Source organism: Lichtheimia ornata (genome assembly GCF_029851405.1).
Source record: "Lichtheimia ornata isolate CBS 291.66 chromosome Unknown scaffold00079, whole genome shotgun sequence".
Lineage (NCBI taxonomy): Eukaryota > Fungi > Mucoromycota > Mucoromycetes > Mucorales > Lichtheimiaceae > Lichtheimia > Lichtheimia ornata.
The window spans coordinates 13,038-38,769 of NW_026695399.1; the positions used below are offsets into that span (position 1 = coordinate 13,038).

Genomic DNA, 25,732 nt, shown 5'->3' on the forward strand with positions numbered 1-25,732 from the left:
TGGAAGAGGAAGAAGAAAACCAGTGGAACAAAAACTCGTGACGTGCCGACGATTGCCTTTCTCGCAGAAGTGTAGCTGCTGCTGCTGTCCTCTCTTTTTCTCTTTCACGTTTCACTCTTTCTCACCATGGGCAAGGCACAAAGCAAATTGAGCCCTGAGCAGCTTACTGATCTCCAGAAATGCACCTATTGTAAGTTCATTCCCTCATCGTACTATTCACGGACCACCATCTCATATTGACTCCCCATTCTCAGTTGACAAGAAGGAACTCCAACAATGGTAAAGGCATCCAATCCCTCTTCTTTCTTTTTCTTTTCTCATGTCCATGGCTTACATATCTCTCTCTCTATGTGTGCAGGTATAAAGGCTTTTTAAAAGATTGTCCCAGTGGCCAACTGAACAAGACCGAGTTCCAAAAGATCTACAAGCAGTTCTTTCCTTTCGGAGACCCATCCCGCTTTGCAGACTATGTATTCAATGTCTTTGACGGCGACAAGAATGGGACGATTGATTTCAAGGAGTTTATTTGTGCACTCTCCGTGACAAGTCGTGGCCAAGTGGACGAGAAATTACATTGTATGTGAGGGTGGTGGTGGTGGCGCCCACAAACACACGCGTGTTACTAACTTTGGATCACTCTCTCTCTTTTCATCATCATCGTCGTCGTCGTCACCGTAGGGGCATTTCAGGTAACTATGGGCTGAGTTGCTTTGCATCCGTTTTTCCTGCGCTTTGCTAAATCGTTGTTAAAAATTCAGCTTTACGACATTGACAATGATGGGTTTATCACCTACGATGAAATGTTGCATATCGTGGACGCGATCTATAAAATGGTAGGCAGCATGGTGAAATTACCACCCGATGAAGACACACCCGAGAAACGAGTCAACAAGATCTTTGACATGATGGATCAGGTAAAAAAAAAAGTGAGGCATGGTTGGGTTTTGATTTGATTTCTCTAACCTGGAAGGATTTTTTTCTTCTTCTTAGGACAAGGATGGAAGACTCACCATGGAAGAATTCCGAGAAGGGTCAAGGAAAGATCCAACCATCGTTCAAGCTTTGAATTTGTATGATGGCCTTGTATAGCCTATTTACACGCACCACCACCATCACCACGACGCCAACATTATTATTATCCTCAAACTCAGCACCACCACCACCACCACCCATCCTTTTCATCGCTCTTTTTGGCGGTCTTTTTTATCTCTCCCTCATGCAGCCGTTATTTATGTCATAAACATGTTACCCTTTGTCCTATATCGACTCATGTAATTATCGGGCCTTCTCTTTTAAATGGGATTCTCAAAGAGAAAGGATGACGTGATGCGCGTTTGGGAGCAGATGGTATACTCTTAGAGAAGGTTGACCACCCTTTGACTCATATTCTACCTTGCCATAGAATGGTTGTTGGATTGGAAACTTTCTGCCACGTGTATGGCACAAGCTCTTGTAGACAACAACATGTTTGATTAGGGATTCGTTAGTTGTCAAAGTCATAAGGTGAAAAAAGAGGGTCATTGTAGGTTACAGCACCATTTGTTATGTCATTGCATACGTGTGCTCAGCGCGAATCGTTGGAATAATAAAAAACTTGCATTTGGGAAGCCATTCAAGGAACCAGCATGTATTTTGTGTAACCATGGTTTGCCTAAAAGGATCACTCGTGTCTTGAACATTGGACCCTTTAAAAGTATAAGCAGCTATGAAGCCTCCTTGTCAGTAATCAAAGAAGCTCAAGCACTCCATTAATTTTTGAGGGGAGAAGTGCTTTTGCAGCAGCTTTACCTTTATGGTAACGATAAAAGTGACAACAACATGATGGCAGTATGAATAAGACGTCGCTTGGATACAAAGGAACAGCGCTATGATGATCCATGGGTGTTGAAAAAGATCGACAAAGAAGCCATCAGCTGTTTCTTTGTTCACCCCCTTTGTGATCCAATAATTGTCATCTCCAAAGTAGCACGTGATAGAGCACTCGACGAGTAGAATTACAACCCCATGTAAGATGTGTACTCCTCCTCCTCTTCCAATAAAGCATCAACAACTCCAAACCTCATTTGCAAAGGAAGAATAAATTAAGGAGGGTGGTTGGATCATCTTGATACTGTAAATCATCCCATTCAAAATTCCGCTTTATTTGGTACTGGTCTATAACAAAGGACGTGCCTGACAAAAGGGCACTAAATTAGATTCATGCATCCATGGCTAATTTCGGAGAAAGTCTCATTGTTGATTCTGTAACGTTCCAGATTGTCGGCATGGGCATGTCAAGGCCACCTCCAACAACAAGGTATCATGGTGTCGGTCGTTCATAATCATCGTCGGCCACCGGTTTGGGGGGTGGTGGTGGAAGGGAAGAACCCATTAGCGAATTGTCACCCAGCTGCTGTTATCATTGACGACGAACGGGTAAATAAATTATCCTCCGTAGCAATTTGACACATTGATGATGGGGATCATTGTTATAGAAAAGCTACTACTCTTATCACGTCACAATGGATACAAGCATTGTCAAGTGTAGGAGGCTGCTGCCGGGTGAGTGGGAGGTGGGAGGTTGGGGGGCAGATGATGATGATGATGATGTGTTGGCAACATCCAATTTCGGAAAATGGATAGCTCCACGTGAGTCAATGTATAACAGGTTTTGTTTCGGCTTGCCGGCTTCCTCTTCCTCTCTCTCTCTCCCTCTTTTTCCTTCTTTATATAGATATATCCATGCCTTTATTGAATCTTTTTATCTCAAAGCACCGTAAAGTCGACTTTGAAGTGAGCATATTAATACGAGATTTGGCCAATGTCCCTCTTGTCAGTGGTCTCTACTATGTCAAATGGCGGATAAGGAATGCTTCGCATGCGAGTGGCATGACAGAAAGGTAACAACATCTACCCCGCCCATGGTTGTCATGGGATACTGATGACGACGACGCATTGCTAGAGCGCCTATCAACGATCACTCTGTATTCTGGAACTACCCCATTAATACTATGGCACAGCTTGTTATCAACAAACAACATATACTGGGCGCTTGCGAGCTCAAATTGGAGATTATTCAAGAATTAAGCGGAGGCAAGGAGACACAAACAGTGGGTACATTGAGCATCAACTTGTCTGAATACGCTGAATCCGGTGTGACAACAAGACGATATCTGTTGGACCATTGCAAATTTAATTCAACTGTAAAGGCAAGTGTGGTGTGAATGATGTAATGGGCGTTGTTGTGTTGTGTGTGTGTCTCTTTCTAATTTGTCTTACCACAGTTATCCATACGAATGAGTCAAAAATCGGATGCCGGGACGCGGTTTCAACTGTAAGTGAATGTGAGACTTGTTGGGTGCTCTTTCAACGTTATTTATATATGTATGTTAGACCACAGCCACAAAAATCCATGTTTAGCCCACAAGACATGTCAACCCCAGATGATCGATCGATAGGTAAGTTATAGAAGCTTCTTCTTTTTACATCATAAGACTCATGAGGCTATGTATCATCAAAAGAATCGGTCGCCTCCGAAAGGAAACTATCCTCTTCATCCTCTGCGGTTGCCTCTGTTGCCGCTGCTACGGCTACTGCCAATAATACTGCCAATGCCATGGTTACGCCTTCTCCACAATTGAAAAAATCCCAATCAGCAATGTCACTGGTAAGTGAATGTGAATCGTGGCCGAGCACAAGAAATTAATATCGAGAAACGAAAAAAAAACAGCCGCATTTTTGCAAACAAACGACACCCTTTGGCAGTACGGATGAACAATCACCCACCGATCTTGTCGAGCAACTTTTTATGCGTAAACCGGCAATGAATGTCCAAGCATCATCGTGAAGAAAATGCTGGTGCATTTGCAATACCCTTATCACGTGTGGAATCTTTCACGCAGATGTCATGCAATTCGTCGTGTAACATTACTTGAGAAGACAGCACAGCTTGTAGTTTACAATCGTTCTTCCATATACATATATATACTTTATACTTTTTTGCACAAATGAATTGGGATGGATATATACACACACTATGTAGTGGATAAGGGTTGTGCTCTTGGCTTAGCGTGCTTGGTCGCACGCGTTCGTCTGAGACTGGTAGTGGTAAATCTCACGATACCTGAAACAGCAAAACTCGGTCTCGGCGCATGAATCCAAACCAGAAGAAATCCATTCTCGCTCGCTCTCTCTCTTACTCACTTTATCGTCCACACAATGTCCAAAAGACGACCCCAGGCAGATGATCTTGAGCAACCTCTATTGAACGATTCAACAACACCCGCTTCCAATCGAAATGGTCCAGCTTACAGTACTTTTCCTTCACAACAACAGCAACAACAGCAACCGACATCAGTGACAACGGCTGTGGCTGGTCCATCACCTATCCATCTTCGGAAACAGCCGAATCGTACGACCAAGATCTCTCAAAAGCTAAAGTTGTTTCCAGAGGATGAGGATCAACGACTTCCCGAAGAGCTCAATGCCGATGTGTATACCCAACTTGCTCAAATCCCCCATGGCGATGCACGCACCGAAGCTGAACACGTCAGTCGTATGAACAAGGAAGATTTGGCTCGTGTCACTGCATACTGCACAGCATCGTATGTCGCCATAGATCATCATCATCATCATGCATGTACATTGACAGTCATCTCATCATCATAGTGCTTATCGTATGGAGGATCTGATCAAGCATCTCAAATCTAAAAGTGCGACCAATGGCGCATCCCCGAAACGATTTGATGAATGGTAAGAAACATCCACCCTTCTACTTTTTTTTACATGGCACATTCACTCACTCATGATGGATGATAGCATTTATACACCGTATTCAGTGAAATACCCATTATCTCCACCCAATGGTCAAGGTGAACACCAGAAAACCATGTTACCAGAAATGTTTTTATTCGATTATGGCGTCGTTGTCTTTTGGGGAATGACATTGCAAGATGAACAAAGAGTACTCAAAGAATTGGATCCTTATGAAGATGCAAAATTAGGTATGCATATACACAATGAAACCCCCTCCTCCTATGTACATGGCCCTCATCTTTGTTTTCTTCTTCTAGATATGGATGATGTCGAAGTGGAAGAATTTCACTACTATTACAATGAGAATTGTCAACCACGGTATGTGTGTGGCCGCCCCATGGATATCAAAGATCCCTTTATTCATGAATGAACTCATTTATAGCGTGTACAATGATACATTTACCTTACGCCATCCATCCAATTATCGAGTCAAGTTGACGATTGCCCATGCGATTGCTCAGAGTGTGAAAATGACCCTGTTTGAGAGATTGGTGGACGACACGATCAATGAAACCAAGTACATCCCCAAAGTCATGGCCGAAAGTGGCACTTTTCACATGTCAAGGTAAGCATGAAAAAGGATAGGGATGTCTTTTATGGAGGACTCATTTCTTATGTATAGAACGGCCATTACAAAAAAGATTGGACAATTGTTTATTATGCGGATCAATGTGAATTTGGTCTCCAACATCCTTGACACACCCGAAATCTTCTGGTCAGAGCCTACCTTGGAACCCCTGTACAGTGCAATACGAGGCTATCTTGAAATTTCACAGCGTGTGGAACTCTTAAATCAGCGGGTCGAAGTCATTAGCGATTTACTGGATATGCTCAAGGATCACTTGAATAGCTCTCATGGTAAGCAAGCGGATAGCGAGGCAGCTTTCGTCATTCTCTAATCTCTGTCTTTAGGGGAATATCTCGAATGGATTGTGATTTGGTTGATTGCCATGGAAATTGTCGTTGCTGTCATTACCACATGTTTGGATGCGTTTGCCCTTTCCCATGAATCGTAGTCGTCATAGCCATTGCAGACACACTGTTATAGATTGCATTAAAAATGATTGTTTTTGATTCTATTTACTACACATTTTGAGAAGCAGAGGAGGGCTGATGATGAAATGGCATACAGCTCTATCCGCTCTGGTATTGGCCGGTTCACGACTGAAGAGAAGATCGATTTTGTAAACAACAAGGTGTCCCAGCATGTACAAAAGTTGAGAGAGATATGTCACCTTTGTGGAAAGTGGCAAGTAGCATAATTCTCTTCCCTTTCTTGTTTACTGACTGTGTTAAATACAATTAGGACCAGGGGACAGGAGAGCGGTCGCAACACCAGCAGATGATTTGTAAACAGTTACCCCTCCCATTTTATCAAAGCATTTTGCTCATTATTGTTTTGTATTGGTGAAACAGGGGAAAGTGAACATGGGTTTCTATGGTGATTGTGCGATGATGCTCTGCTGCTGTGTTGGTGTTGGCATCTCTTCACAACACTCAAGAACACTCAAGAACACTCACAGCACACCACAGCACACTCAAGAACACTCAAGAACACTCACAGCACACTCAAGGACACTCACAGCACACTCAAGAACACTCAAGAACACTCAAGAACACTCACACAACACTCAAGAACACTCAAGGACACTCACACAACACTCAAGGACACTCACAGCACACTCAAGAACACTCAAGGACACTCACACAACACTCAAGGACACTCACAGCACACTCAAGAACACTCACAGCACACTCAAGAACACTCACAGCACACCACAGCACACTCAAGGACACTCACAGCACACTCAAGAACACTCAAGAACACTCACAGCACACTCAAGAACACTCAAGAACACTCGCACAACATCAAGGACACTCAAGAACGCACTTGTGGAAACTCCGAACACGCAAGAACCCAACCAACTTATATTCTTTCTTATTCGCGTCTTCTCAACTGCCCATCTCGACGAGTTCAGCACATCTACAACTTGTTCATCGACCTCTTCCCATCATGCCAAGCCAGCATTGGAATTACCCTGTTACGATTTGAGTCATTGGCGAGTGCATGGAGCTTTGACAACTGCCTTACGTTATTTCAGCACACGTCTTTTTTTGGACAACATACACGCTCCTGCACTTTTCTACCGCACCGATTCGTTTCAAGTCGCCGCCATTAGCTTTGTCAGCCAATCCTCATCTTCAATCGTCTTATTGGTTATACACAAACGTGGCCTGCAGCCTTACTTTAGATAAGCAACAACATCCTTATACACTGGCAGCTTTATTTACGCATAGCGAATCTGCAAGACGACATTTTTTATGTATGAACAGCAGCTCGCAATTTGTATAAAACGGCACATTACCTTGATAGAATCATTAGTATTGATCATGGTTGAGGTATAACGTGAAATAAACATTACCTATCGACTGAATTACCATATAATGCACACCGTCAATCTAAAAACTTTCAACTGCAAACGTGTTCCGAATATCTTTAATTGGCTGGATCATACGACTTAAGCTCAACATTATATATATATCATCCACCATCTCATTTATTTGCTTCACAGTATTACTCATTAAAGGTTGTCGTTTTGGAACGATTGAAAGCCCTCATATCAGCTCTTGAGCGTTCATCAACAAGCATCATCACGACCAATCATGGTACAATCACGAGGAACAACGCCTATCGCTCCAACATCTGCCGCTGCTCCTGCCGCTGCCGTACCTACGCCACCGGCAGTTTCCATACCACCACAAGTACAGCAACCCCAAGCATCACAACCACCTTTCACACAACCACAAACGCTCCAAAACCAGTTTGCTGCACAACAAGCCGCCATGATGTAATAAAAGAATAGCATTGAGATGATCACTACCATATCTATAGGCGACAAATGCAAATGCAACAACGAGCAGCAGCACAGTAGAGCAGGTCAACCTGGGCCTAACAATCCAATGGCATAATTTCATCCGCAACAGCGACAAATGATGATGCAAGGCAACAATGACTTTCACTCAATGCCAACATGGCATCCATGACCAGTAATCCTTGTCAGTTCATGCCTCCGAGTGGCAACATATAATAGTAGAAACCCTATTTTGTTCTTTTTGTGTCCCTGTTTTTTGTGAGTGATTAAATGATGAAAAAACAAATTCGTTTATTATTCAAGCCCACCAAGTTTATCGATAGCGCTATAACCACTGGTGTTGATATTGTAGTGCGCATTGCAATGCATCCCAGCTTATTCATGGATACCACAATACCATTAAAGGCTTGCTTCACAAAGGCGTCAGGTAACGCAAACAAATCAAATCCCATTGGATCATGGGTAGCAACCATCTCATTGACACCTGCCGATACTACCCAGCTTGCCAATATCCACCGTTATATATTTCTCTTCAGTGATGCGATGAAGGCAGCTAGTTGCATTTCGTAACACAAGAGAGGCTGCAAAATACCCCTCATCCAAATGAGAAAACCACTTGGCAATCCAACGAATCCATATGTCTCCGTATGGCACGGCGTATGTAGCAATGATAAAGACAAGGTGGACAGCAGTTAAGAACGTTATGCACATTGATATCGACATGAGTGTATTGATGGATGAATATATACAGGAAACATGAAAAGTGATATCGAGAAAGAATCATACAAAGGTGGTAAATGTGTCTACGATGTACGTTGCTGCAACTACGTTGGCATTTACCAAATGTGATTTTAGATTTGTCGCCAAGTCTTCGAGTTTCATATTGAGAGTTGCGTTGCCAAGAATCGGTAGATCACTGTTGTCATCATCGAAAAGTTCAAGAATACGATCCAGGAGAGCTTTGGATGATGATGACACACACATTGCATGGATGTCTTGAACTTGCTTCTTGGATAAGCGAGCATTTTCACCATGTTTGATGACGGACGTAGCAATGAGACGAAATATTTCAGCAGCAGGGATGCGTTTTGATTCGGACAACGTAAAGAGAGAGCATGGTTGGTGTAAATGTGACAAAGTAAGAGGACCAGTAGCACGGCAAAGGATATAGGCATCGATGGTATGAAATTTGCTGCGTATAGCCCTAATTTGGCTGAGTATCATTGTGTCAGATAGACGATGGACATCAGGCTTGTCAATAAAAGTCATGGCTTGTTCAATCATGTTGTGGTCCACAAAGATCCTGCACTGCTGCGACTCCTTGTTGCATGATAGGGTGAAGTTGTTTGTTATACCACCAAGCGAAGGTTTATCCACAATATCCAACCGCATTGACGATGTCACCAGCACGTTTGATGATAAAGTTCCAATCACAAGCTTTGCTCCTTCCAATGTGTTTAATGTGGTGGGCCACAAGCCATGGTATCTCGTGTTGATTGCTGTCGGTGGTATCGATGTCCTTTGTACTGATCCCTTTAACTTCCCAAATGGTTCACAGAAGATGTCGACGGGTTTGGTGCGTCCATACACTTCAACAGTATTGAGCATGAGGGCTTGGTTCCTGGTTGCATCAAAGAAAATGGCCCCAGCGAAAGCCATTGCTGTAAAAAAGCGCATCTGTGGAAAGAACTCCCAATCGGAGTTCAAGAGGTTGCAGACACGTTCCGAGATCTCCACATATTGTCGTTGTGAGAGCAATGAGGAATATGGCGACATGTGTAACAAATTCTCCAAGCCATCAGTCACCTCAGGCTGGCAGCTGACGCATAATGAACCCTTGTCCATCATATCCGCATAACGCCTTTTGCTTGGTATGATGGGTTTGACACATTCATGTTGATCCACAAGTTTGGTGCCGATAGATGGATGGGTGAGGACATTTTGCTCGACTCCTTGTTGGTCAATGATAGCCATAGGTTGCAATGCAAGAGAATCCACCAAGCATAGTGTTTTTATCTTCTCATCATCACTAGCGTGCTGCTGTTGGCATGAATGGAGGATCGCTTCGTCATACGTTCGTGGTGCAAGTGCATCTGAGGATGGATGCGTTGATGCTGGTGTTTTGGTAGTACTGCCATGGGAAATTGGTTGCGATAAAGATGAATCAATGATATCAGTTGGGTCGATTGTGAAAGTTGTATCAGGTCGAATGACTGGAGTCTCCACAGAGTCATCAGTGGTGTCGTGGCTGTTTTAAGAGAAAAGATCAGCTGAATGAAAGAAAAAAAGAAGACAAGCAAAGGGTTGCCTTGAAGAACGAGAAGCATCTTCGATCAGATGGCTGTCAATGTGTTCACCCAAGAGCTCCAATGATTGGACGATAGTGGTGCAACTGGGACATTTGTACTCGATGGTGGTGGATTCTCCTTTGCTTTTGACATATGCGCAGTCAGAAGGAGGGGCGATCTTTGCATGCCTTGGTGCGACTGGAAGCGTGAGATCATGAAGGTTTTGGTAATGAGATCGCAAATTTCGTTTCTGCGTGAATGAGTCTTGTTTGCAAAGGTGACATGCAAGTTCAAGGAAGATGCGGCGGATACTCATGGCAGGTGCAATGTCAAAGAGGAAGAGCTGCAATTGCTTTGCCTACTGAAATTCCCAGCCAAAACCTTTGATTGGCATGAGCACCGTTACACAGCTTTATGCATACTCCAGCCTTTCTCCGTTATGACGTTGGTGGTATTGTCCTTATGTATGTCTAAGATAGTGAACTTGGATTGGATTTTGTGTTGACAAAGAACGAGCACTGGATATCAAAATGAGAGCTTGTAGAGTGGGATGTGTGTGCACGCGTGTGTATAAAGGAAAAATACCGAGTGTGGTAGAAGGGACACAATGATGGTTTATCTCAAATCATTCGTTTGATAAGATTAAAGAAAAGACACAAAATGGGGGATTTCTACTATTACATGTTGCCACCTGGATAAGGATTATTTACCACCACGATGAAGTTTGGATACATGGTGTTTTCCATTACAGCACATACGGACATCTTCCAGCTCATCATCATCGTCGTCATCATCTAGGCCACCAAGGGTACTAGCAGCAGTGCCACGATGTATACTACTGCTACCAGCAAACGAGCTGACGGATTTGGAAGGTCTCAGTCGAGGGAAGCTTGCTTTTTTGAGTAATGATGATGAATTGGTTGAATGCGAAGGAACAGGACGGATTTCTTCTGAGGGTGATGATCGTGCCAACAAGTATGAAAGAGACTAAAAAAAGGAGGCACATGTTAATAGGTGATGATGGTGATATACGGCGGCACTCTTTAAAATTTACCTCAAACCACACTTGATGACGACCCGCATCTTCAGCCGTGATCCTCAATTGTCGTCCAGCTGTTTGTACCAACAAGCTTACTTTGGGTCCAGGTGAATGATCAGGGATGGTGGCAATGCCTTCAATGGAAGCTACACAAATCATGTTAAATCATCATTGTACTCCTCCTCCCAATGCCAGCATTCATCATCCTCAGTACACTTACCACTCTTGGCTCTTACTTCACGACCATCCATGCCCGGTGCATGAGCACTCCAATACAATGTCCGTGTATAAGGATGAATCCAAAAGAAACGTTTGTGGCGTCGTTCAGAAATACCATTTCCTACAGCCTTACGGGTATATTTCCACATCCAATCACCAATCATGGTTTGTGTAATAAGTGCAATGGCACTGCTACCACCACTACCACCATCACCAACCCCATTCATAATAGAAGAAGAAGAGGCTGTGGTAGTTGCTGTATCCATGGTATCAGGTTGCTGGAGAGAGAGATTATTGTTGTAAGGTGCCAAGGACAATTTGCTTTCTGAAAAGGTGGATATGGAACCACTTTCGGAAGCACGTCGTTGATGTTGACCATTGTTGTTGAGGTAGCAAGTAGCCACCGTGGTTTGTGGTTTAACATAGACCACACCATGATTGTTGCTGTCAGACCGTGATAAATGACTTGCGGTGGCTCGAGAGGAGGCTGTTGTTGCTTTGCTCAACAAGATGGAAGGCGCGGCGTTGTTGGTATTATTATTGGCTACTCGTACAGAGGATGTTGTTGTTGTTGCTGCTGCTTCATCATCGGATTCTTCTTCATCCGTATCTTCCATAGGGTGGTGGTGTTGTTGTGGTGGTGGTGTTGGATGATGGTGGGTGGTAAAAGTAGTAGTGGTATTGGTATTGGTGGTAGTGGTAAGAATGGGCGCCTGCGCCTTTGGATTAGGTGGTTGTTGTTGTTCTTTTTGCAAAGACTTGTAAGGTGCAAGGGCAGCAGCTATCATGGCATCCGCTTCAGCTTGGGTCAATGTCTTTGGCTCTGCTGCTGATGCTGCTACAGTGGATGGCTCAACAATGCCACTCGACCTTTCAGCTTGAACATTGCTATTGTTGGATGAAGAAGAAGGACTTGATGTCTTGTTGTCGGATACAAACGTCGCGTTGCTGTGACTCGATGACAAGGTTGTACCACCGCATTTCATGCATGTCACCACGTGGTCGGTGTAACTTGAAGGCATTGTTTGTGTATAGATGCTGTTGCCAATACGAGGATATACACCTGTACCAGGCATCGATCTACTTTGCCATCGTGGCTTGTCGGTCTGCACACCCATATCCTCGTATTCACCACCACATGTTTGAATGGCTACATCGGCTGTTGTAGTGGTTTCCATGGGATGATGATGATGTTCAATAGCTGCTGATAATTGATCTGCAAGTGTTTGTTGAGGCTGTAGTACTTGAAAAGCGGGGTCCAATGAAAGAGGTTCAGGTGACAAAGGTCCTTCATCTTCCTCTTCTTCACTCCATTCACTTTCTTTGCCACCATCTTCCTCATCATCCACATCTGATTTCCCACTCATGAGTCCTCCTCCTGCTGCTATTGCTGTAGGTCGTGATACTTTGTGTTGTCCTGATGCTTTACGTCGTCTCGTTTTACGTTGTGTGCGTTGTGATGAGGAAGGTTGATCAATCCATGAAGCCGGGTCATTTTGCAACTGCTCAATCGTTTCCTGAGACTCACTCAAGAGCTTCCTGAGTTCAAACTTTTCCATCTTTTCCTTATGCAGATTGCTTCGAAGATTCGATACCATACGATGCGCATGAGCAAGGGATGCTTTCAATGTATCCAATTCCAATGCTTGGTTACGTGTAGGTGTCTGCTTGGGCGAGGATGGCGGTGATGATGTGGTGTTGGGGCTGTTGCGATAAGCATCCTTTTCATTGCCTGACGTCTCTGGAGAAACACTATCCGCTTCATCAATTCCCAATGCAGGCGTGTCTTGCTGTCGGCGTTTCGTGATGCGAGAATGAGCTCGTGCAATCGCCAATTCGGAAGTCAAGGCATCAATTTGCTTTTGCTGATCCAATTTTTCCCTTTGTACACTGGCATATTGGCGTCGAATGGTGCTCATATCATGCTGATGTCTCGTTTTCATATCCTCCACCATCCCATTCAACTTTTCTTCCTTGTCCTGCATCCGTTCAATGTCTTGTCGTAAATCATTCACTTGCTTCGAAGCACGTGCATAGTCACTGGTAATACGAGACAAGTCTTGTTGAAGATCAGTAACTTGGCTCGTTAATTCTTGCTTGCTAAGCTCCAAATTCCATGTCTCTTCCTTGAGATGCTCTATACACATAAAAAGTCAACTCTTTTTGTTCATCCTTAAACAAATACACGCTTGTTTTACCTTCTGCTTCTTCACGTTGCCGTAATTGCTTGGCTAGATTTTCTGCTGCCCGTTCCATCTCAGCCTTTTGTATCTGGATTTGGCTCAACTGTTCCTCCTTTTGTTGCAAAAGGGCCTGCATTTTGCGCACTTCAAGCAAAAGACCTTGACCAATCTCGGTAGCAAATTCAATATCCGGTTTGCGTCGATCCATATCGGGTACTTTGGCGCGTCTCTTGGTGGGTGTGGTGGATCCGGTTAAAGGTGGCGGTAAAGGTAATAAAGAGGATGATTCGGTGGTGGATGATGATCCTTCCAAACCAGGGCGTAGCTACAAGGAGAGAGAGTATTATAATCAGGAGGATATGCAAAAGAAATGATCAAGGGATTTCACTTACTGCAGATGATGATGAAGGATGATGATGATTACGGCCTACACGTAAAGACCCTGAAATAGCCTCTTCCTCAGTAGTAGCATTGTCTTGCTTATCCAATTCCTGCAGCCGTTCTTTGAGTTGATTGATCTGGCCTGCAAGTAACTTCTTTTTGATCCTGCTGTTGGGTTCTTTGAATCGATTCTCATGTTCAGCAAGCTGTCGCTCTAGTCGTTGACGTGTCGTTTGAGTACAAGTCGAGGAGAGTGCTGGTGTAGAGGATATCGAGACTTGGGGTTGAGGTGGTGTCATTGAGAGCTCGACTGGGACAACACAATGTCGGTCGATGGAATCAAGGATGAAGCAATGGGGCGTAAAGCGGTGATGTATTTGTATTGGCAAGGACCGTGAAATATAAACCCAAGAGGAGAAGGGGCGAGTGAAAATAGTAAATGTGTATCCAAGCGAGCAATAGAGCAGGAGAAAGGAGCGTGTGGATAGGCAACGAAAACGTGTCAGCCTAGCCATGTTTGGTGACAGCATTGTGCTGTACTACATATGCATGCTCCATGACAGCTTGTAGATATTCATTGCCATGCCCTTCACGACGTCATCCATATTGTTGTGCTATCTGTAGTTTACTCAATCAATAAAAGTGTGCCTGGTTTAAAATACAATAACGAGTCATTGATCCTCATGTTACATTGAAGCGATGATAGTAGATCATCAAAAAGTGCTACAACAGCAACAGCATCTACAGCTATAATAACCGGCACTTTAATAGAAAAAGTGGCTCGTTGTCAGATAGCTATATAGGGTTCATGGTCGCACTTTTTGCATAGCAACCAGTACAGTCCGCAAAACACGTCCTTGTATCTTTATAATGACATCTTTTTTATTCCACTACGCCTTATCCCAAGTATTCTGTCATATGCCCTTTGTGTTACCTCTTCTAGTTAAAGGATAATACTTGCTCTAATTAGCATTGGATACCATTCCTAGTAGTCAAATGACTACAAGGTCCCGATTCAAAGACCCACAATGATATGCTCAATGATGATGGTGGATAACAATTTCTCTCGTAAAACATGATCCCTATTGTTCATGTTAATAATAGCTCATAAGTTGTCATTCTTTTTCCATATACAACAATGAACAAGCCCATTTAGGTGTCTTTGTTCCAATTTAGTACCGGTGCAAGATAGTCTAGATATGCTGAGATGAAATGTGATTGGCCATGGTGCATGGTGGTGGCTAGTCAGCCAGCTCTGCAGCATTCATGAATTCCACATGATTTTGATCCTGCTTTTGAGTATTGTCATAGTACTCTTGGGCTTTGGCGTGCAAGGCGATCCCACTGAGGTTCAAGTAAGTTTTGTCAATGGCCCTTGTTTTTTATTCATTGTTATTCAACGCACTCTACTCCACTACACTAGTCGTACTCTGCCCCTGATGCCATTCGAGTGGATCGTGTACTTGAGCAAGGCCAACGGTTCCGACATGAGCTACTAGAAGAAAAGAAACAGCTTTACGACAGCATTGAAGCGTTTGGAAGTGACAATGACGACGTTCTTTACCGGCTTGCCAATGTGAAGCTCGATGACTTTACAGCGTTTGAACGATTGGTGTTTGGCATGTTTGATATCTACGATCAGACGGTTCATCAGCGTCGACAGCAGCAAAGCTACGACTTTCGTACACCTGCACTTAAGCTCACATTTGATTTCCAGCTTGCTATTCGTCAGTCGCATTTGCATCTTCGCTCACATTCCATTAATGAACTGGCTCAGCTCACTGAACAAGCACACCAGCAACTAGAGGAAGAAGAGGAACAGGAGGAGGTTCCACCTACAACACATCATCAAGGATACAGTCCACATCATGTACATGTTGAAGATGATACACCGGATTCACGTGAAGCGATTCAAGCCATGTTACAATCCATGTTGGATGAAGTACGGCAAAGCGCTGATCAATTAGAACAAGGCATGCACGGACACAACATTGCCTTTTCGGGTGGCACCTTTGAAACCGTCATGAAGGTCAACAATGATGACGATGCGGCAGCAGATGATGCAGGAGATGATAACAATGCCATCCTCATTGATCAAGATCGAAATGAATACATCATGACACGGCCTTCCGATACCACCGTTATTTATGAAGGTATGTGTAGTAGATCCCATCACCACCGATTATGCGGTGTCACTGACTATTGTGTTACATTATTAGATATACAATTGCTACACGACTTTATATTGATTGTTGTATGCTCCTATGTATTTGGATGCCTATTTGCCATGATACGGTTGCCAGGTAACGAAGGAGACAGGATCACAAATAGTGGGATTGACATTTTCTTGTAGCATTCTTTGGATATATCCTAGCAGGCATTGTTACTGGACCCGCAGGCTATAACATGATCACCGTAAGTAGTAGTGGTGGATGTGGCTAGACCCATTGCGAGGAGGCTGAATGATCCCATCATAGGAACTTATCCAAACCGAAACACTTGCCCAATTGGGTGTCGTTTTTATTGTCTTTGTGCTTGGATTGGAATTCTCGCTTGAAAAGCTCAGGGCCATGTGGCGATTGGTATTGGGTGGTGCCACGATGATCTTATTGGCCACCGTACTTGCGTTTGTGGTCATGGGCACGTTACTCGGTGCATCCTTGAAGGAAGCTGTCTTTGTGGGTGCCTGTGTCAGCTTGAGTTCTACCGCCGTGGTTGTAAAGTGTATCAAGTTGGATCATTTGGAGCACTTGTATGGATTATTGGTGATGCAAGATGTTTTATTAGGATTCATGCTGGTAAGTAGTTGTTCGATCGATCGATAGGACATGACCCTATAACTCAATGGACATTATAGGCCATCATTCCAGCATTGGCTGAATCAGGTGCTCAAGTCATGGTGGCGATCCTCAAAATCACCATATCATTTTCTGTGTTTGGTGTCTTGTGCTATGGCATCATCAAATTGACACCTTCCTTCCTACCACGTGTGATCCGTATGGTGCTTCCCAATATGAAATCCACAGGCAGCCATGAATTGACGGTGCTGGGCACCATTGCAGTGTGCTTGGTGATGTTGGTGATATCCGATCGACTTGGCCTAGGCATGGAAATTGGATGTTTTGCTGCTGGTGTTCTCTTACGATCACGTAAAGCCCTGTTTGAACCTGCCTTAGCAGCCATTGAACCTGTACGCGACTTATTTGCATGCCTCTTTTTCGCCTCCATTGGGTTACACGTGTATCCATCGTTCCTGGCATCTCAAGCGATGCTCTTGTTGGTGCTTGCTGCAGGTGTCATTGGTTTCAAATACGTGGCAACATTTGGCATTTTGGTGTCACTCAAAATTGACACCCGCAAATCATCCGCTATGGCTGTGGCACTTGCTCAAATATCCGAATTTGCTTTTGTACTTGCATCGCGTGCCAAATTGCTGGATATTATATCACGTGAAGTCTACTATTTGCTCTTGGCCGTTACCTCGCTTACCTTGTTGGCTACACCGTTGCTATGGAAACTTGTAGAGCGATCTTCATTTTTTCACACCACATCCTCCTCCTCCTCTTCTATATTACGATCCCATCATCATCATCATCATCAACATCATCACCACAATCATCATGAAGAGCATCCTTCTGTTATCTCCGTTTCAATGGATGATGCGGATAAAGTGTCTTAGATTTCTCGATTTGTTTTCTTTTTACTCTACCATAAACTAGATTATATAAAGATATCTCGCATAAATAGGTTAAATGTGAATATGAGAGAGAAAGAGAATGGGAAAAAAGGGGGAAAGAGAGAGAAAGGTATATATCATCTACATCAGCAGGATCTTGATCTTCTATGCATGGGGAATAAGCCATTCAGTTTTTGCCTTGCCTTCCATGGCCAGATATTGTGTTTGTTGTCGTTTCATGCATGCTTCACGTAGTCGTAAAAGCATGGAGCCATAATTATCGTAATAACGTTTAAGCTCTGTGACAGTCAATGCCTTCCATCGATCGTCGTTGTCTTCTTGAACAAGATGAAGGGGATGAATCAACCCGCGATACTCCGACCAGACCTCCTTGTCAAACGACCATGTCAATGAAGATGAAGACGCATGATCATTTTCCTGCTCCTCCTCCTCCTTGTCCTTGGGTTCTTCCTTGATAACATAGCCATAACCTTGCCATACAACGAGACTTGTTCCATCCTTATTATCCAGCACATCCAATGTATTATCATACTCGACAGGGACACGGCGCCGCTTTTCGGTTGGCAATGTTTCAGGCTCGGCGCTTACAATCATGCCGCTATGTTGGTCAAACAACCCCTCAGTGACCAGAATCGGTACTAACTTTCCCGGTTCCGATGAAGATGATGTATTGTTCTTTTCTTGTGTAGTAGTAGTAGTGGTAGTAACCTCTTCTCGTTGCTTTTGTGGTGTCGCGTACATGACAGCAGAGAGCGATCGCCGAATGGTGTTGCGGATCTCTTTGGGATTGCTCTGTTGAACCTCGCTAGGATCATATTGTGAACATGTCGGCTTGGATGAAGGCGTAGAAAAACGATGGCGGAAGGATTGGATATAAAGACTCTGGGTTTTTTGTGCACGACGTTGTTGCTTCTTTTCTTGTGTAGCGGTGTTGTTATCTGTGGATGGTTGTTGTTGTTGTTGCTGGGTGATAGGAGATGGTTCCTGTTTTTTGCTAAAGAAGCCAGCAAATGAAAATCGCTTTGCCTTTGCAGTCGTAGTAGCCATAATCACACAACTTTAAAAGAAAAAAGGGAACAAGAGAGAAAGAGGAAAGTATAAACCATCCAGGTCCGTTTCTTGTCCAACAAACGGAGTTGCCCCCACGCCGTGCATTGCTACATATGGCGAGAGTTTGATGATCCTTTTGGGATAAAGAGTGGCTTACTTTATTCTTCCCCACATAAACTTTTATCTATAATACATTACTTGTTATTCTCTAAACATTTCAAAAGAATGTCTTCGCACTTGTTCACTCGATCGGCTGTGGTGATTTGTGACGTCATGAGGTAGATCACGTTGCCAAGGGGACGTACAAAGAGGTTGATGTCCGAGTCAAATTGCCCGTGACGCATTTCATGCAAGATTGATTTCGCAACCACTGAGCCATAACCTATCAAATTATAGGTTAATAACGTGATGATGATGATGGTCATGTGATACCAAACGTTTGATAGCTTACCCTTTGTTTGATTGTCCTTTAATTCCACCGCCAGGATGGATCCCAAAGTCATCACGCTATCAACGCACGCCAGGTGCGATAGCTTTTCTACTGTGGCTGGATTCCACATGGACCATACGTGTGCGTGTTGGTTATCTTTCCAAGCTTCTCGGAAGGGTGTCCATGTATTATTGTTGTTGGTGACATTGGCCATTTCTTCCAGGGTGTCGATTGTTTCATTGGCAACGGCACAACCCATAGGATGAGCAGTGTATGAATGACCATGGAGCAAGCATTCTTCCTTGTTGGCGGATAAGAATACATCAAACAGAGAATTCTTGGTAACAGTCAATGCCAAAGGTAAAAGACCACCTGTGAGTGTCTTTGCATATCCCACAATGTCGGGTTTCTAATACCATCATGTTATGAGTGTTTGAATAAGAGCATCCATATGCATTTAACAATGACTTACCACACCGAGGAAATCAGATGCCGACCTGCGGCCAAGACGATACCAGCCTGCAAAGACTTCATCGAAAATGATAGGGATACCTTGCCAACCATCCTCAGGCTTTTGTGATTTATAGCCCAACAATGAAGCACCTTCTTGACGCACCGTATCCACCAAAATACGTTGATACAATGGATCAGCAAAAATCATTCCACCCGCACCAAGAATAATAGGTTCCATCAAGAGTGCACCCACGTGACGACCACGCATCGCCTTGAGCTCCTTGCGAACCATGTCACGATACACATCAGCCAAGGGATCATTTGCACGTTTTTCAATGGCGTAGATATCATCCAAAGACTTGTACTCTGCCGTGCCTTGATTGTCGGGTAATCGAATGGTGGGTGTGCCTTTGCAAATATGGATGGAGGGTGGGTTGAGCCAATGACCACGAGGTTGATACCATTGCACCATCTTGTTGTATGTATTGGGCGAGCATGCATCCATAGCACCAATCGTATCACCATGATAGCCTCCTTCCAAACCAATCACATCCACAGGGACATCATCCGACCAACCATAGCGATCCGCAGCCGAACGCATCGCCATCTTGAGAGCCACTTCAATGGCCGTGCTACCATTATCCGAGAAAAAGACACGTTGGGCCCATGTATCCTTTTCCAAAATGCGTTCTGCCAATGAGAGTGCAGGCTCATTGGCTGTTTCAGGGAACATGACATGACCATAACGTCCTGCTGCTGCTGCTGCTGCCAATGTCAAACGAGGATTGGCATGGCCAAGACCTTGTGTCCACCAACTCGCACAGCTGTCAAACATTTCTGAAGGTGCAAGTTCACCCGTTTTCTTATCCTTGCGATAGGCTGTAAAGTAATCATTGTAGGCTGAGTCGATCACTGTGACCTCGTTGACAGCACCATGTTGGGTAAATGGCCACCAGAATGTGTCACGTGCCTTGTCTTCCATTTCAGCAAGACGCTCAAAACGTGCTTGATGATGCTCATCCAAATGACGTATCACCGGTTGTAAAAGATCATCGAGCATGGCGTAGTATGATGTCATGGCATCCTTTTCTTTCACGGGATCAGGATTCATAGGTGGAGGAGCAGGTACAGTGCTGACAAGCGTCTTTGGTAAATGGGTCATCAATTGTTGATGGTTGCGATAGCGTTCATTCTCAAACAATAACAAAGCAGGAATGTCGTATCCGCGTACTAGCAATGATTCATAGGATGCCATGGTGGTGGAAATGCCGCCTAGATTGCTATCTCCCACAAGCACGGATGGTAATCTGAGCGGGCGATAAAAGTCGGCTTGTGGTGTACCTGCAGTATTACAAATTGAGTTCTTGGCCCCTGCTCATCCATGCAATCAATGTATGTGTATGTTTTACCTGACATGACTGGACTATGAATACCACCCGCTGTTTCGAGAAAGGCATAAGCACCTTGTCGATCCTGGCTTTGATTCACGTAATGGATCATTCGTTCCTTGATCTTATCCAACAATTCTTGATCATGTGGAGGCTGCAATAAACAATGGGGTTATGATCTCTCTATCTTCATTCATCTTGATCTAAAAGCGTACCTTATCCGTTGCAATGTGTGGGCTAACAGGATCAGGGTACTTGAACAATGTTTCAGTGTGGATGTTGGGAGAATAAGTCTTCACGTGTCTATAAAAATCATTGTCAATCATCATGTTGTTGGCATGTTGCATGCTGTATCTAATAACCTTGCATCGCTATCTTGTGGATATCCAGTTTGCACAGGCTTTAAGTAATACACGTCGCGATCTTGCTGTTTGGCACGTTCAGCTGCTGCTCGACATAACCCAGTAGCGAGAATGGTCTTGCCGACATTGGTGTTGGCTGCAAAGATCTGGTATGCCTGAAATGCACGACTGGGAAGAAATCGTGAAGGCATTGCACCGAGAAAGACGAAAGAAAGTGAGAGAAGGAAGAGACAAAGAGACGTCCTATTTCGAGACAACCGCGCTAGCTTATGTGGGGGGAGAGTCAAATGCCGTTTTGTCAGCGGCCCCAAACCTAAATCCAACAATGTCTGGGGTTTCCTTATCTTTTAGCTTTGCATATCACATAAAGGGACAAAAGCTGTTGTGCCTGACAACTTGGGGGAGTTTACTTGTACCTGAGTCATAACATTTGGATGTGATGACAACAATTCGAATTTGAGGTCCCCATATTAAAACCCACAACCCCCCTCAGATTGGGGCTGTTGCCATGCACAAACAGATTACACCAAAATGCTGGTTATCTTTTAATTCTGAGACCAAGGACTGGGCCTTTGACTAAGACCGACCACGATCAAGCTGAGATTTAACCATGATCGTTGTCTTGGTTACAACATCTACAAATTGTCCTTCAAGGAAAAAACCATTGCCGGCATGATGAAATTGATCAAGCTGGTACATCTTTGTCATTGAACGACGGCAAGGGCATAAAAGCGTATCTCCCTTCTAGTATTGTACTCGTTCGTGAACCAATGGGTTCATGCAATGCATCTAAATCGCGCCATCCTCTTTCATATCGCGCTTTTTCGGGAGGATGGCGCATGGGTAATAAAGCATTCGCATTATCCTCACTCCATAAAATTAAAGATCCATGCAGCTATTTGTGACTCTACATCATCCTTTTTATTCTATCTTTTTTATCCGAGACCCCTTCAATGACGGAAGCCGTTATACATTCCATGGCAGGGCACATTGATACCTACATACCATGTTTACCAATGAAAGACTAGAATCCCCGAGTTGCTCACTTCGCCCGTAAGCTTATGGCCTCGCGTTGAATGGTTTAACACTAACCATGGATTAATGATCTTGTTGTATGAAAGCTTGCACCTTTACGCAATCAACAAACTAAAATCTCATAGTAATCATCTTCACAAGAACCTGCAACCCTTTGCCATCCACATTTGCTATAAGAGACTACATAGTGTATGGGTATGTGTTTGATTGGTAATGTAGAATTCACGTTGCTTTAAGCAGAGATCAAACCACTCTTTATTCATGATGCATTCGTTGGATGGGCATTGCTATTTGAGAGCCACATACATGAACAAATAAGAAATAAATGCTGGATCAACAATTATTAACAATACTTTTATCCCTGAATACCCCATGCTTTTACTATAACCATATTCATCATAGCCATACAAGAACAACATGCTATGGCTTTGGGGCAAGTGGTGTTGTGTGGAAGCGTCCTTAGCCATTATGAGGTATGGGGTCCATGGAGACGCCTCAATTTCAAGTTCAGCTGCGTCGCGACCAGAGACAAATTACTGCGGATCTCCCTGGCAACCTCCACCTTTTTTTGCTCTCAACTCAATCGATCGACTCGCATGGCGTGCGTGCTTTTCCTACTATCACGATGTTTTGGCCAAAGTAAGTTGTTTCTATCTTTTCGTTTCGTTGTGTTGCTTGTAATACTCACCGTGCCTTGTTTGCAGCGACTTGGGGGACCTAATGGTGTGCATTGGAAACTCTTTGCCGCCCCTCACCAGCCCGGTTTCCACACAAGGCTTCCATGAATCCCAGCAGATCTTGATACGGAGGTAGCAAGGATGTTGGCCATTCCTCGTAAACTGGCTGCCCACTACGTGTCGGCGTGCTGTATGGGCGTTTGGCCGAGGACGAAATGCAGACCGGTAGCAGTGTCCAGGGTGCACTAATAAAAGACCGCTATCCAAAGATACCAACAAGTGGCTCTTGTTTGGGTAATGCCAAAGGATTCATTGGAAGGAAACTAGGAGGGAAGATAAGTATTCTTATTACCTATTTGCTCTCGCTCACCAAAAAACATGCTACACTTTTCGCTATCTCAAAGACACAAGCATGGGTTTCTTCCAAACGAGGTTTTGGCGCGTCAAGTCCTGGCACCTTAAAGTGGCATGTACAAGCAGCCTCGTCGACCTGGAATTGGTGCCTACAGGTAGAGGTTGGGGATGGTTGAGTAGCGACCTTCTCGTTGGTCATCCCTGTGAGTACTTTAGCATTGGCTTTAGGAAACCAACAGCTACTTGTTTATTCTAGTACATATCGTAATCATTAATAAACCATGTTCTTTGATTAATTAAACATACATCCTTGTCTTTGCATGTCTGATACTGTAACGCACTATCAAGTACGTAAATTGAAAATGAAAACTCACGATCCTAGTGATGTTGTTATGGTGTGCTCATCTTATCTATGTATCCATGTTGTCGTGGTATGTATCGATGCCATCATTACCAAGTCTCATTCCATGCATTGTTTTATATGTAACCAAGTCTCTACTTTTATCCTGCAACTAAGACACAATGCTGTTGAAATCATCCAAGTGGAGCAGCTGCCCACATCAATCATTAAGTTACTGTAGTAGTAGTAGTCTTTGCGAGATGCATCATCATTGCGCTTGATCCACATGAAAAATAGAGTGCTTATCCTTATTACAAGACCGATCACAGAGCCACTTTTATTATCCCATCATCTATGCTATACATCCACAAGCAACAAGAGGCCGACTAGGTACACGACAAGCAGTCCCTTTTTTACTTATTGTGCGCACGACAAACAGTCTCATGATGCTAATCACCATCGAAAAGCAGGGATATGATTGGTGATGTGACCATTTGTCGTGCGCGAAATGAGACTGTTTGTCGTGTACCTAGTCAATGATTCTTCTTGCAGTCGTGTACCCCTTTGAGCCCGAGACGCTGGGCCTACTCCAGCCCATCACCCTTTAACTTTCTTGATCAGAGCGGATTTGATTGAGTCACGCTCAAACTGTGATGCATCATCCAAGCATCACAAAAATGTATTTGAGTCATAATTCGTAAACTGTCAGCTAGCAGCCCATTCCTCCCATTCACCATTGTTGCCCAATCCATCGCATACGAACGATTCTTTTGATCCATCCCAACATTTCTATCATTCAACTTTCTTGATCCGAGGGGATTTGACCGCGTTACGCTCAAACACAGAACATCATCCAATTTCACAAAAATCATTTTGCAAAGTTATTTGTAAACTGCTACTTGATAGCCCATTCCTCCCATTCACCTTTGTTGCCCAACCCAATGCATATGAACGATTGTCCTTCTCCAGCCCATCATTTCCATCCTTCAACTTTCTTGATTCGTGAGGATTTGACTGAGTTACGCTCAAACAAAGAAATACGATTCAACACACAGTTCAACTCCACTTCTTCTACTCCCCAGATTCATGCTCCTTCAATTCCTCCCATTGTCAACTGTTGCCCCATTCAAGTACAACTACCTCCTGCGAACGATTGCTCTGCTTCAACCCATCATGTCAATCCTACAACTCTCTTGATCCGATTGTCTTTGACTGAATGGCAAGTCCATGGCGTGCACGCAGTCTTCTTGTCACTCTTCTACAACACACGAGTCTCTTAACACTACGCACTCTCTTGTACACTCTCCTGCCACAATCAATCGTAACAGCATTCATTCCAGCAGTTGCTATTAGCGAGGTCTTTACTCCATTGTTCAAGCTACATGCAGCAACTTGTCCTACAGCCTTTGTTTACGTGAACAGTAGATAGCCATTGTATAGAAGCAGCTTTATTTACGTGTAGCAACTTGTTTCAATACATACGATTTGCCTATGGATATGGATATGGGTATGGATATTGGTTTGGTACATGGGATGGAAGGAATTGGATATACAATGTGTGTGTGGGGGGCGTTGTTTTTATGCATCCATTGTGCTATCATCGCGACTTGAGTTATGCATTCAATTATTGCTATACCATGGCAGCTACTAACACCATCCAACTGCATACTTTGACACGCCATGGATATGATTCGACACCAAGCGTCAATGACTGATAATGTTGCTTTTAAGCGTCAAATCTCTCATAAACGTCTGGTACAGATACAAGAACGATAAAGCTTTACACACAAAAACCACAGGGAGTGGATTGCGGTCGTCACCTTACGATATCGATGCCCGAGATGATAGTATCAAGCCAGCAAAGCAAGCTATAGCGAAGAAGATGGCTACTACACCTAATGGTGAGGAAGCTGGTCTAGGGGAGGGTTACCAGAAAAAAACGATACCATCAGTGGTACCTTCGATGAAGGATAGCTTTGATCTGAACAATGAAGAACTCTTGATCTTTTTGCAGTGATGATCCTCTACTACAGATCTTATATTGGAAAAGGAAAAGGAAAAGGATTGCACTACGCTATTCATATCCGAACCATTGTATGCTGCAACATAGGTTTATTTAAGGTGATGTGTGTGTGTATATCGATGTCGATAATAAATGTAGCAGTGGGG

General features: G+C 43.8%; 9 protein-coding genes across 9 annotated transcripts; 5 read left to right on the forward strand and 4 right to left on the reverse strand.

Moving 5' to 3' along the window:
* Nucleotides 1-126: 126 nt before the first annotated feature.
* O0I10_010927 (calcium-binding protein NCS-1) lies at nucleotides 127-1,089 on the forward strand (the record flags this gene model as incomplete). Its single annotated transcript, XM_058490900.1, has 6 exons — nucleotides 127-190; nucleotides 255-279; nucleotides 359-576; nucleotides 679-689; nucleotides 759-914; nucleotides 991-1,089. 6 exons carry the CDS (start codon nucleotides 127-129, stop codon nucleotides 1,087-1,089), a joined length of 573 nt encoding a protein of 190 aa, XP_058338295.1.
* A 1,632-nt stretch (nucleotides 1,090-2,721) lies between these two features.
* O0I10_010928 (uncharacterized protein) lies at nucleotides 2,722-3,826 on the forward strand (the record flags this gene model as incomplete). Its single annotated transcript, XM_058490901.1, has 6 exons — nucleotides 2,722-2,879; nucleotides 2,942-3,188; nucleotides 3,264-3,313; nucleotides 3,373-3,437; nucleotides 3,501-3,646; nucleotides 3,710-3,826. 6 exons carry the CDS (start codon nucleotides 2,722-2,724, stop codon nucleotides 3,824-3,826), a joined length of 783 nt encoding a protein of 260 aa, XP_058338296.1.
* A 371-nt stretch (nucleotides 3,827-4,197) lies between these two features.
* O0I10_010929 (uncharacterized protein) lies at nucleotides 4,198-5,810 on the forward strand (the record flags this gene model as incomplete). The annotated part of the gene is made up of 7 exons (XM_058490902.1): nucleotides 4,198-4,583; nucleotides 4,648-4,731; nucleotides 4,798-4,982; nucleotides 5,052-5,112; nucleotides 5,177-5,359; nucleotides 5,417-5,652; nucleotides 5,707-5,810. The coding sequence occupies 7 exons, from the start codon at nucleotides 4,198-4,200 to the stop codon at nucleotides 5,808-5,810; spliced, it is 1,239 nt and encodes a 412-aa protein (XP_058338297.1).
* Nucleotides 5,811-7,458: 1,648 nt separating this feature from the next.
* On the forward strand, nucleotides 7,459-7,727 carry O0I10_010930 (uncharacterized protein; the record flags this gene model as incomplete). Its single annotated transcript, XM_058490903.1, has 2 exons — nucleotides 7,459-7,643; nucleotides 7,688-7,727. 2 exons carry the CDS (start codon nucleotides 7,459-7,461, stop codon nucleotides 7,725-7,727), a joined length of 225 nt encoding a protein of 74 aa, XP_058338298.1.
* Nucleotides 7,728-8,447: 720 nt separating this feature from the next.
* Nucleotides 8,448-10,271, reverse strand: O0I10_010931 (uncharacterized protein; the record flags this gene model as incomplete). Its single annotated transcript, XM_058490904.1, has 2 exons — nucleotides 8,448-9,880; nucleotides 9,962-10,271. 2 exons carry the CDS (start codon nucleotides 10,269-10,271, stop codon nucleotides 8,448-8,450), a joined length of 1,743 nt encoding a protein of 580 aa, XP_058338299.1.
* A 386-nt stretch (nucleotides 10,272-10,657) lies between these two features.
* On the reverse strand, nucleotides 10,658-14,076 carry O0I10_010932 (uncharacterized protein; the record flags this gene model as incomplete). The annotated part of the gene is made up of 5 exons (XM_058490905.1): nucleotides 10,658-10,942; nucleotides 11,010-11,140; nucleotides 11,215-13,350; nucleotides 13,412-13,721; nucleotides 13,789-14,076. 5 exons carry the CDS (start codon nucleotides 14,074-14,076, stop codon nucleotides 10,658-10,660), a joined length of 3,150 nt encoding a protein of 1,049 aa, XP_058338300.1.
* A 978-nt stretch (nucleotides 14,077-15,054) lies between these two features.
* O0I10_010933 (uncharacterized protein) lies at nucleotides 15,055-17,456 on the forward strand (the record flags this gene model as incomplete). The annotated part of the gene is made up of 6 exons (XM_058490906.1): nucleotides 15,055-15,132; nucleotides 15,201-15,930; nucleotides 15,997-16,080; nucleotides 16,131-16,192; nucleotides 16,255-16,575; nucleotides 16,635-17,456. 6 exons carry the CDS (start codon nucleotides 15,055-15,057, stop codon nucleotides 17,454-17,456), a joined length of 2,097 nt encoding a protein of 698 aa, XP_058338301.1.
* A 162-nt stretch (nucleotides 17,457-17,618) lies between these two features.
* O0I10_010934 (uncharacterized protein) lies at nucleotides 17,619-18,521 on the reverse strand (the record flags this gene model as incomplete). Its single annotated transcript, XM_058490907.1, has 1 exon — nucleotides 17,619-18,521. One exon carries the CDS (start codon nucleotides 18,519-18,521, stop codon nucleotides 17,619-17,621), a length of 903 nt encoding a protein of 300 aa, XP_058338302.1.
* A 197-nt stretch (nucleotides 18,522-18,718) lies between these two features.
* Nucleotides 18,719-21,348, reverse strand: O0I10_010935 (dethiobiotin synthase; the record flags this gene model as incomplete). The annotated part of the gene is made up of 6 exons (XM_058490908.1): nucleotides 18,719-18,906; nucleotides 18,976-19,363; nucleotides 19,427-20,748; nucleotides 20,817-20,949; nucleotides 21,011-21,098; nucleotides 21,158-21,348. 6 exons carry the CDS (start codon nucleotides 21,346-21,348, stop codon nucleotides 18,719-18,721), a joined length of 2,310 nt encoding a protein of 769 aa, XP_058338303.1.
* Between the last annotated feature and the right edge of the window lie 4,384 nt (nucleotides 21,349-25,732).